The following is a 12386-nucleotide window of genomic DNA, read 5'->3' on the forward strand; positions in this document are numbered from 1 at the left end:
ATTATGAACACCTAGTTACAGCACAATCCTCATTATGAAAATTACAGCACAATCCTCATTATGAACACCTAGTTACAGCACAATCCTCATTATAAAAGCTTAGTTACAGCACAATCCTCATTATAAAAGCTTAGTTACAGCACAATCCTCATTATGAAAATTACAGCACAATCCTCATTATGAACGCCTAGTTACAGCACAATCCTCATTATGAACGCCTAGTTACAGCACAATCCTCATTATGAACGCCTAGTTACAGCACAATCCTCATTATGAACGCCTAGTTACAGCACAATCCTCATTATGAACACCTAGTTACAGCACAATCCTCATTATGAAAATTACAGCACAATCCTCATTATGAACACCTAGTTACAGCACAATCCTCATTATGAACGCCTAGTTACAGCACAATCCTCATTATGAACACCTAGTTACAGCACAATCCTCATTATAAAAGCTTAGTTACAGCACAATCCTCATTATGAACGCCTAGTTACAGCACAATCCTGACTATGAACGCCTAGTTACAGCACAATCCTCATTATAAAAGCTTAGTTACAGCACAATCCTCATTATGAACACCTAGTTACAGCACAATCCTCACTATGAACGCCTAGTTACAGCACAATCCTCATTATGAATGCCTAGTTACAGCACAATCCTCATTATGAACGCCTAGTTACAGCACAATCCTCATTATAAAAGCTTAGTTACAGCACAATCCTCATTATGAAAGTTACAGCACAATCCTTATGATGAAAGTTACAGCACAATCCTCATTATGAACGCCTAGTTACAGCACAATCCTCATTATAAAAGCTTAGTTACAGCACAATCCTCATTATGAACACCTAGTTACAGCACAATCCTCATTATGAACGCCTAGTTACAGCACAATCCTCATTATAAAAGCTTAGTTACAGCACAATCCTCATTATAAAAGCTTAGTTACAGCACAATCCTCATTATAAAAGCTTAGTTACAGCACAATCCTCATTATGAATGCCAAGTTACAGCACAATCCTCATTATAAAAGCTTAGTTACAGCACAATCCTCATTATAAAAGCTTAGTTACAGCACAATCCTCATTATAAAGGCTTAGTTACAGCACAATCCTCATTATAAAAGCTTAGTTACAGCACAATCCTCATTATGAACGCCTAGTTACAGCACAATCCTCATTATGAACGCCTAGTTACAGCACAATCCTCATTATGAACGCCTAGTTACAGCACAATCCTCATTATGAACACCTAGTTACAGCACAATCCTCATTATGAAAATTACAGCACAATCCTCATTATGAACACCTAGTTACAGCACAATCCTCATTATGAACGCCTAGTTACAGCACAATCCTCATTATGAACACCTAGTTACAGCACAATCCTCATTATAAAAGCTTAGTTACAGCACAATCCTCATTATGAACGCCTAGTTACAGCACAATCCTGACTATGAACGCCTAGTTACAGCACAATCCTCATTATGAACGCCTAGTTACAGCACAATCCTCATTATAAAAGCTTAGTTACAGCACAATCCTCATTATGAACACCTAGTTACAGCACAATCCTCACTATGAACGCCTAGTTACAGCACAATCCTCATTATGAATGCCTAGTTACAGCACAATCCTCATTATGAACGCCTAGTTACAGCACAATCCTCATTATAAAAGCTTAGTTACAGCACAATCCTCATTATGAAAGTTACAGCACAATCCTTATGATGACAGTTACAGCACAATCCTCATTATGAACGCCTAGTTACAGCACAATCCTCATTATAAAAGCTTAGTTACAGCACAATCCTCATTATGAACACCTAGTTACAGCACAATCCTCATTATGAACGCCTAGTTACAGCACAATCCTCATTATGAACGCCTAGTTACAGCACAATCCTCATTATGAACGCCTAGTTACAGCACAATCCTCATTATAAAAGCTTAGTTACAGCACAATCCTCATTATAAAAGCTTAGTTACAGCACAATCCTCATTATAAAAGCTTAGTTACAGCACAATCCTCATTATGAATGCCAAGTTACAGCACAATCCTCATTATAAAAGCTTAGTTACAGCACAATCCTCATTATAAAAGCTTAGTTACAGCACAATCCTCATTATAAAAGCTTAGTTACAGCACAATCCTCATTATAAAAGCTTAGTTACAGCACAATCCTCATTATAAAAGCTTAGTTACAGCACAATCCTCATTATAAAAGCTTAGTTACAGCACAATCCTCATTATAAAAGCTTAGTTACAGCACAATCCTCATTATGAAAGTTACAGCACAATCGTCATAACCATAAGCCTCTTGCCTCACTATGAAGTTCTCAGCTCGTTGTGAGAACATATGATTCTGGTGGCCATAGGTCAATCCTATAACATTACCAACACATGTTGCCAAGTAACCATATTAAAACATCATATACAGGCTCACAAACGTAGCTCTAACTAAAGCCTACACAACCACATAGTTAGTGTGTAACAATCATTCAATTTAAAACGCTGCCACAGTATAATTGGCTATAGTATGCGAGTAAATATAAAGTCTGTGGTTAAAGCCAGGCTCAGGACAGTTGCACAGAGCAACCTCAACAAGGCTGTAAAACAAGGATCCTCCCCTCCCCTCTCCTCCCCTCCCCTCCCCCCCCCTCCCCTCTCCTCCCCTCTCCTCCCCTCCCCTCTCCTCCCCTCCCCTCCTCTCCTCTCCTCCCCTCCCCTCTCTTCTCCTCTCCTCTACTGTCCTCTCCTCTACTGTCCTCTCCCTCCCGTCCTCTCCCTCTCCTCCTCTCCTCTCCCCTCCTGTCCTCTCCCCTCCCCTCCCCTCCTCCCCCTCCTCTCCCCTCCTGTCCTCTCCCTCCCCTCCTCCCCCTCCTCTCCTCTCCTCTCCTCTCCATCACACAGCTAGTAGAGACTGAGAGACTAACTCCAGTCTGTAGTGTGTTGACCATCACACAGCTAAGTAGAGACTGACTCCAGCCTGTAGTGTGTTGACCATCACACAGCTAAGTAGAGACTGACTCCAGTCTGTAGTGTGTTGACCATCACACAGCTAAGTAGAGACTGACTCCAGTCTGTAGTGTGTTGACCATCACACAGCTAAGTAGAGACTGACTCCAGTCTGTAGTGTGTTGACCATCACACAGCTAAGTAGAGACTCAGACTCCTGAGAGTGTCAGATTGACGTTGTGCAAAGGAACATGGGACGGCAGGCGAAGCCTAGGCAGACCACTCCACTCCACACACGCTGAAAGGCTTTAGGCCCTTATAATTATTCACAGACTCCAGAAATTGCATCCCAAATGGCACCATAATCCCTAAATAGTGCACTAGGGTGCCATTTGTGACTCACAATGGGGCAGGCAGGCAGTAATACAAGAGGAACTCATTAAGAAGCCTGGAAAGCATCCTCTGGCTTGGCGGACTGACTGACTGATTGAATGACTGCCCAAAGTTCAGGGCTATAGTCTACTCAGTATTGGTCGTCTCGCTCTCTCTCTGCCAGGCAGGCCCTGACTAATAAGAGAGTGATGAAAGAGGATTCAGAGGAGGACGAGGAGGAGGACGAGGAGGAGGACGAGGAGGAGGACGAGGAGGGGGACGAGGAGGGGGACGAGGAGGGGGGAAAACCTGGAGTCACGCAGGGAAAAGTCACCTGGGATCAGTAGCTGCTGTACTGTGTAGAAGGATCACTACAAAGCCCCCACCGGCCTGCTTCTGCTGGAAACTACTGCATCAGCTATACTGTATGAGGTTCCAAGAATGCTTGGCTCACCATCCTATAAATGCCTCACAAACATCACATATGACCAGGTGGGTTGAAGGTGGGCTGTGAAGGCATACTGTAGGTCTGATTCACAAACATCACATATGACCAGGTGGGTTGAAGGTGGGCTGTGAAGGCATATTACAGGTCTGATTCACAAACATCACATATGACCAGGTGGGTTGAAGGTGGGCTGTGAAGGCATACTGTAGGTCTGATTCACAAACATCACATATGACCAGGTGGGCTGAAGGTGGGCTGTGAAGGCATTATACAGGTCTGATTCACAAACATCACATATGACCAGGTGGGTTGAAGGTGGGCTGTGAAGGCATACTGTAGGTCTGATTCACAAACATCACATATGAGTTATTATCAGAAGGTGGGCTGTGAAGGCATTATACAGGTCTGATTCACAAACATCACATATGAGTTATTATCAGAAGGTGGGCTGTGAAGGCATTATACAGGTCTGATTAAAGGTGAGCACCTTTCTTTCATGTGTTTTCCTGCACCAACATTCAATAAAGTACAGAGTAGATCCTACCTTCTCAGCCAGCCAGCCCAGGTGTCTGATCTCTCTGCTCCCTGCGATTCCTGTTCTTCCTGTGTGCTCTTTGACCTCTGTGATGACCTTGTTGATGAGGTTAGAGGTCGCCGCCTGCATGACCTGGAACCAGGCCTGGGCCGAGGCTGTGTCTTTACACCGTAACAACACCGTATGCTTGGCGTCCGGAGAGTGCAGCTCTAACTGCCTGGAGACACAAACAGACGGAGAGACATTCAGAAAGCTGTGAATTCGTTTTGTCACAGGCAAATAGCTCCCATAGCACAGCTTTCAGTGGACATGAGAAAAAGGCATCTTCCTTTTCAACAAAGACTACTTCCCTTTGAAGGGAAAGGAAGATGGCCCCTGTGTGCTTGATGATGTCCTAAGTGAATGGAAATGATCCCAAGCACCACTAAAAGACTGTTTCACACAGCGTCTCTTCTTCTGGCTAAGACAAACATGTCCTTTGATGTACCTAGCACTGTGTACAGTGGGTGTGTATTTATTTACAGACTTGCTTACTCATCATGGGTTGATAAAGTTTGGTTTGTCACTTGTGGGATGTGCAGTAAGTTTCAAGCCTTTTTGGTATTGGAAACATTAGCTAAGTATATTATGAATACATTCAGCTAACAACAAAAAATAAATCAAATGAACAAGGTTGAAGGAAACCGTTTTTATTTTATTTATTTATTTCACCTTTATTTAACCAGGTCTATATACATTGTGTGCAAAAGGCATTTTTGCAGTACAGCTGCAGCGATCGGTTAGCTGCTCAGATAGCAGATGTTTGAAGTTGGTGAGGGAGATAAAAGTCTCCAACTTCAGGGATTTTTGGAATTCGTTCCAGTCACAGGCAGCAGAGTACTGGAACGAAAGGCGGCCAAATGAGGTGTTGGCTTTAGGGATGATCAGTGAGATACACCTGCTGGAGCGCGTGCTACATATGGGTGTTGCAATCGTGACCAGTGAACTGAGATAAGGCGGAGCTTTACCTAGCATGGACTTGTAGATGACCTGGAGCCAGTGGGTCTGGCGACGAATATGTAGCGAGGGCCAGCCGACTAGAGCATACAAGTCGCAGTGGTGGGTGGTATAAGGTGCTTTAGTGACAAAACGGATGGCACTGTGATAAACTGCATCCAGTTTGCTGAGTAGAGTGTTGGAAGCAATTTTGTAGATGACATCGCCGAAGTCGTGGATCGGTAGGATAGTCAGTTTTACTAGGGTAAGTTTGGCGGCGTGAGTGAAGGAGGCTTTGTTGCGGAATAGAAAGCCGACTCTTGATTTGATTTTCGATTGGAGATGTTTGATATGAGTCTGGAAGGAGAGTTTACAGTCTAGCCAGACACCTAGGTACTTATAGATGTCCACATATTCAAGGTCGGAACTATCCAGGCTGGTGATGCTAGTCGGGCATGCGGGTGCAGGCAGCGATCGGTTGAAAAGCATGCATTTGGTTTTACTAGCGTTTAAGAGCAGTTGGAGGCCACGGAAGGAGTGTTGTATGGCATTGAAGCTCGTTTGGACCTGGGCCTTGAGTATGACCACTGTTGATAAATCTACCTGTCATTAATCAGAGACAGTGGGAGACCATGTTGTCATGATGTCACAAACCACTAGATCAACTGCAGGTGCTCTCTCTCCTACTCGCCCCCACCAACCCTCCCCCACTCCCCAGTCCCCCACCACAGTTAAAAATAGAAACCAGAGACTTGATTGAGGAGAAACAGAAGTCAGATGTCATATGGAGGGAGCTGAAGTGTTTACGTTAGTTCGAGGCTGGCTGGCTGGCTGGCTGGCTGACTGGCTGGTTGGCGGGCTGGCTGGCTGGCTGGTTGGTTGGCTGGCTGGCTGGTTCCTGGAAAGAGGCCCAAGCTTTCCCCCAGACCTGCTGGGTTCAAAGACTATTTGGAATCATTTTGTATACTTTTGAGTGTTTGCTTTAGTCTGCCTGGAGTGCCAGATGGGTGGGCATTGCACTTACAAGCTCAATCAAGCACAACTAAATAGTATTTGAACCCAGGTGTGTTCTCCCCATTCAAGGCCCATCCACATCCAGTCAGGCCAGATTTAGAAAGTGGACTCACTGTGTGGCAAATCTTTCAATGCCTTTCCTGGTCAATGATGGTCTGTCTGCCTGTTCGTTTTCCACTGACAAACTGCTTTTTATTTGAGAGAGAGAAAAAACTGCTCGCAAAAGGCAAATATCTCAAGCTAAAATAAGCAAAAACTGTTCTACACTTGGGCATCGTTTAACTCTCTCTCTGTCTCTCTCTCTCTCTCTCTCTCTCTCTCTCTCTGTCTCTCTCTCCCTGTCTCTCTCTGTCTGTCTGTCTGTGTCTCCAGAGAGGAGAGTTTCCTCCCTCCTCAGACAGATTTACTGCCTCTCTCTCTCTCTCTCTCTCTCTCTCTCTCTCTCTCTCTCTCTCTATGTCTGTCTGTCTGTCTCAAGAAAGGGGAGAGTTTCCTCCCTCCTCAGACAGATTTACTGCATCTCTCTCTCTCTCTCTCTCTCTCTCTCTCTCTGGAAGAGAAAATCTGGAAGAGAGAGAGAGAGAGAGAGAGATGCATTAAATATGTCTGAGGAGGGAGGAAACTCTCTCCTCTCCTGGCTGGGTAGTGTGGACGTCTCTCACCTAACAGCTGTTTAGCAGCTAAATAAAACTACGAAACGTGCAGGAAACTCTCTCCTCTCCTGGCTGGGTAGTGTGGACATCTCTCACCTAACAGCTGTTTACATTTCCACTAGTGACGAGAGCTCTGCTCCTCTCTACCAGTCAGCTACAACAAGCCTGCAGCACACGTCCGGAACATCTCAGATAGCAGCATGTGTGTTTGTGTGGTAACAGGCGTCATCCAGTATGTAGCTCTAAAGTACCTGAAGGTTGGCCTGTTGTTGTGAGCAACGTGCTGAAACGATGGAAGTATTTAATACACGACCAAAACATTGTAGTGCCGCCAGTAAATATCACTCAATACAAACAAATGCTAGGTTGTGGTAGTGTGTGATATACATCTGATGTGCTTTGGGACAGACTGGATAAAACATTCACTACTTTGATGGTTATATTGTCGTGTTTGTTGCTGTCGTTCTACTGTTAGTGTGATACTGCAACACTGACAACAGAGGTAAGACCTATGTGCTGTAAAAGTGACATTTAATTTTTGTTATAAACACACAAACTCTTTGCTTTGTTAATATGGGGTATTGTGTGTAGATTTTTTGTTTATTTTTTAATTTTAGAATAAGACTTTAATGTAGCAAAATGTGGAAAGAGTCAAGGGGTCTGAATACTTTCTGAATGCCCTGTATGTGAGCCATTGGCTCGTCATTAAGTAGGTTAGCTGTGGTCTAACCCCTCAGTGACTGATTTCCTCTTCATAGTGTGGTTCATCTCACAGACCAAAGAGCATTTATTTATTTATTTATTTATTTCACCTTTATTTAACCAGGTAGGCTAGTTGAGAACACCTTTATTTAACCAGGTAGGCAAGTTGAGAACACCTTTATTTAACCAGGTAGGCAAGTTGAGAACACCTTTATTTAACCAGGTTGGCAAGTTGAGAACACCTTTATTTAACCAGGTAGGCAAGTTGAGAACACCTTTATTTAACCAGGTCGGCTAGTTGAGAACAAGTTCTCAGCTACAACTGCAACCTGGCCAAGATAAAGCAAAGCAGTTTGACACATACAACGACACAGAGTTACACATGGAGTAAAACAAACATACAGTCAATAATACAGTATAAACAAGTCTATATACGATGTGAGCAAATGAGGTGAGATAAGGGAGGTAAAGGCAAAAAAAGGCCATGGTGGCGAAGTAAATACAATATAGCAAGTAAAACACTGGAATGGTTGATTTGTAGTGGAAGAATGTGCAAAGTAGAGATAGAAACAATGGGGTGCAAAGGAGCAAAATAAATAAAATAAATACAGTAGGGGAAGAGGTAGTTGTTTGGGCTAAAATATAGGTGGGCTATGTACAGGTGCAGTAATCTGTGAGCTGCTCTGATAGTTGGTGCTTAAAGCTAGTGAGGGAGATAAGTGTTTCCAGTTTCAGAGATGTTTGTAGTTTGTTCCAGTCATTGGCAGCAGAGAACTGGAAGGAGAGGCGGCCAAAGAAAGAATTGGTTTTGGGGGTGATCAGAGAGATATACCTGCTGGAGCGCGTGCTACAGGTGGGTGATGCTATGGTGACCAGCGAGCTCAGATAAGGGGGGACTTTACCTAGCAGGGTCTTGTAGATGACATGAAGTCAGTGGGTTTGGCGACGAGTATGAAGCGAGTGCCAGCCAACGAGAGTGTACAGGTCGCAATGATGGGTAGTATATCGGGCTTTGGTGACAAAACGGATTGCACTGTGATAGACTGCATCCAATTTGCTTAGACATAGAACCACTAGAACTGTAGGACAATTCACTTTCTAGTCAAATTGCCATGGCTCTGAGGGCCACCCCCTTCTAGTAATTATATTTCTGTGACACAGCACATAGGTCTTACCTCTGTTGTCAGTGTTGCAGTATCACACTAACAGTAGAACAACAGCAACAAACATGACAATATAACCATCAAAGTAGTGATGTTTGTGTGTCATATCTAAATGACTGTATAAATACCAGGCCTGTCTGAATAACTGTATAAATACCAGGCCTGTCTAAATGGCTGTATAAATACCAGGCCTGTCTAAATGACTGTATAAATACCAGGCATATCTAAATGACTGTATAAATACCAGGCATGTCTAAATGACTGTATAAATACCAGGCCTGTCTAAATGACTGTATAAATACCAGGCCTGTCTAAATGACTGTATAAAGACCAGGCCTGTCTAAATGACTGTATAGATACCAGGTCTGTCTAAATGACTGTATAAATACCAGGCCTGTCTAAATGACTGTATAGATACCAGGTCTGTCTAAATGACTGTATAGATACCAGGCCTGTATAAATGACTGCATAAATACCAGGTCTGTCTAAATGACTGTATAGATACCAGGTCTGACTAAATGACTGTATAAATACCAGGTCTGTCTAAATGACTGTATAGATACCAGGTCTGTCTAAATGACTGCATAAATACCAGGTCTGTCTAAATGACTGTATAGATACCAGGCCTGTCTAAATGACTGTATAAAGACCAGGCCTGTCTAAATGACTGTATAAATACCAGGCCTGTCTAAATGACTGTATAGATACCAGGCCTGTCTAAATGACTGTATAGATACCAGGCCTGTCTAAATGACTGTATAAATACCAGGCCTGTCTAAATGACTGTATAAATACCAGGCCTGTCTGAATAACTGTATAAAGACCAGGCCTGTCTAAATGACTGTATAGATACCAGGCCTGAATACTTTCTGAATGCACTGTATGTGAGCCATTGGCTCGTCATTAAGTAGGTTAGCTGTGGTCTAACCCCTCAGTGACTGATTTCCTCTTCATAGTGTGGTTCATCTCACAGACCAAAGAGCATTATTTATTTATTTATTTCACCTTTATTTAACCAGGTAGGCCAGTTGAGAACAAGTTCTCAGCTACAACTGCGACCTGGCCAAGATAAAGCAAAGCAGTTTGACACATACAACGACACAGAGTTACACATGGAGTAAAACAAACATACAGTCAATAATACAGTATAAACAAGTCTATATACGATGTGAGCAAATGAGGTGAGATAAGGGAGGTAAAGGCAAAAAAAAGGCCATGGTGGCAAAGTAAATACAATATAGCAAGTAAAACACTGGAATGGTTGATTTGTAGTGGAAGAATGTGCAAAGTAGAGATAGAAACAATGGGGTGCAAAGGAGCAAAATAAATGAAATAAATACAGTAGGGGAAGAGGTAGTTGTTTGGGCTAAAATTATAGGTGGGCTATGTGCAGGTGCAGTTATCTGTGAGCTGCTCTGACAGTTGGTGCTTAAAGCTAGTGAGGGAGATAAGTGTTTCCAGTTTCAGAGATGTTTGTAGTTCGTTCCAGTCATTGGCAGCAGAGAACTGGAAGGAGAGGTGGCCAAAGAAAGAATTGGTTTTGGGGGTGATCAGAGAGATATACCTGCTGGAGCGCGTGCTACTGGTGGGTGATGCTATGGTGACCAGCGAGCTGAGATAAGGGGGGACTTTACCTAGCAGGGTCTTGTAGATGACATGGAGCCAGTGGGTTTGGCGACGAGTATGAAGCGAGGGCCAGCCAACGAGAGCATACAGGTCGCAATGGTGGGTAGTATATGCCTAGTGGTTAGAGTGTAGGGACGGTAGGTAGCCTAGTGGTTAGAGTGTAGGGACGGTAGGTAGCCTAGTGGTTAGAGTGTAGGGACAGCAGGTTGCCTAGTGGTTACAGTGTAGGGACGGCAGGTAGCCTAGTGGTTAGAGTGTAGGGGCGGCAGGTAGCCTAGTGGTTAGAGTGTAGGGGCGGCAGGTAGCCTAGTGGTTAGAGTGTAGGGGCGGCAGGTAGCCTAGTGGTTAGAGTGTAGGGGCGGCAGGTAGCCTAGTGGTTAGAGTGTAGGGACGGCAGGTAGCCTTGTGGTTAGAGTGTAGGGGCTGCAGGTAGCCTAGAGGTTAGAGTGTAGGGACGGCAGGTAGCCTAGTGGTTAGAGTGTAGGGGCAGGCAGGTAGCCTTGTGGTTAGAGTGTAGGGGCAGGCAGGTAGCCTAGTGGTTAGAGTGTAGGGGCAGGCAGGTAGCCTAGTGGTTAGAGTGTAGGGGCAGGCAGGTAGCCTAGTGGTTAGAGTGTAGGGACGGCAGGTAGCCTAGTGGTTCGAGTGTTGGACTAGTAACCGAAAGGTTGCTAGATTGAACCCCCGAGCTGAGAAGGTAAAAATCTGTGGTTCTGCCACTGAACAAGACAGTTAACCCACTGTTCCTAGGCCGTCATTGTAAATTACAATTTGTTCTTCAACCGACTTGTCAAGTTAAATAACGGTAAAATAAATTTAAAAAAATATATATCTTAAGACAAGGCGAGCGTGATCAATTTGTCCCTAAAGTAAAGGTAAAGCTGAGGGTATAAGGTTAATTAAGGTAGAAACTGTTTCTCTGTGTTGGTTAATTAAGATAGAAACCGTTTCTCTGTGTTGGTTAATTAAGGTAGACTATGTGTGTCAGATAGAAACCGTTTCTCTGTGTTGGTTAATTAAGGTAGACTATGTGTGTCAGATAGAAACCGTTTCTCTGTGTTGGTTAATTAAGGTAGACTATGTGTGTCAGATAGAAACTGTTTCTCTGTGTTGGTTAATTAAGGTAGACTATGTGTGTCAGATAGAAACTGTTTCTCTGTGTTGGTTAATTAAGGTAGACTATGTGTGTCAGATAGAAACTGTTTCTCTGTGTTGGTTAATTAAGGTAGACTATGTGTGTCAGATAGAAACCGTTTCTCTGTGTTGGTTAATTAAGGTAGACTATGTGTGTCAGATAGAAACTGTTTCTCTGTGTTGGTTAATTAAGGTAGACTATGTGTGTCAGATAGAAACCGTTTCTCTGTGTTGGTTAATTAAGGTAGACTATGTGTGTCAGATAGAAACCGTTTCTCTGTGTTGGTTAATTAAGGTAGACTATGTGTGTCAGATAGAAACTGTTTCTCTGTGTTGGTTAATTAAGGTAGACTATGTGTCAGACAGAAACCGTTTCTCTGTGTTGGTTAATTAAGGTAGACTATGTGTCAGATAGAAACCGTTTCTCTGTGTTGGTTAATTAAGGTAGACTATGTGTCAGATAGAAACCGTTTCTCTGTGTTGGTTAATTAAGGTAGACTATGTGTCAGATAGAAACCGTTTCTCTGTGTTGGTTAATTAAGGTAGACTATGTGTCAGATAGAAACCGTTTCTCTGTGTTGGTTAATTAAGGTAGACTATGTGTCAGATAGAAACTGTTTCACTGTGTTGGTTAATTAAGGTAGACTATGTGTGTCAGACAGAAACCGTTTCTCTGTGTTGGTTAATTAAGGTAGAAACTGTTTCTCTGTGTTGGTTAATTAAGGTAGACTATGTGTGTCAGATAGAAACCGTTTCTCTGTGTTGGTTAATTAAGGTAGACTATGTGTCAGACAGAAACCGTT

At 43.3% G+C, this 12386-nt stretch overlaps 1 protein-coding gene across 3 annotated transcripts in view; it reads right to left on the reverse strand.

Annotated features, from left to right (window-relative positions):
• LOC135538188 (beta-1-syntrophin-like) overlaps positions 1 to 12386 on the reverse strand; it is a 108432-nt gene that overhangs the window by 66486 nt on the left and 29560 nt on the right. For all 3 annotated transcript variants that reach the window (XM_064964153.1, XM_064964152.1, XM_064964154.1), the window contains exon 3: positions 4329 to 4536. In XM_064964153.1, the coding sequence (XP_064820225.1) occupies positions 4329 to 4536 (208 nt within the window). The remainder of the gene's footprint in view (positions 1 to 4328; positions 4537 to 12386) is intronic.

Source organism: Oncorhynchus masou, unplaced genomic scaffold, assembly GCF_036934945.1.
Source record: "Oncorhynchus masou masou isolate Uvic2021 unplaced genomic scaffold, UVic_Omas_1.1 unplaced_scaffold_929, whole genome shotgun sequence".
Classification (NCBI taxonomy): Eukaryota; Metazoa; Chordata; class Actinopteri; order Salmoniformes; family Salmonidae; genus Oncorhynchus; species Oncorhynchus masou.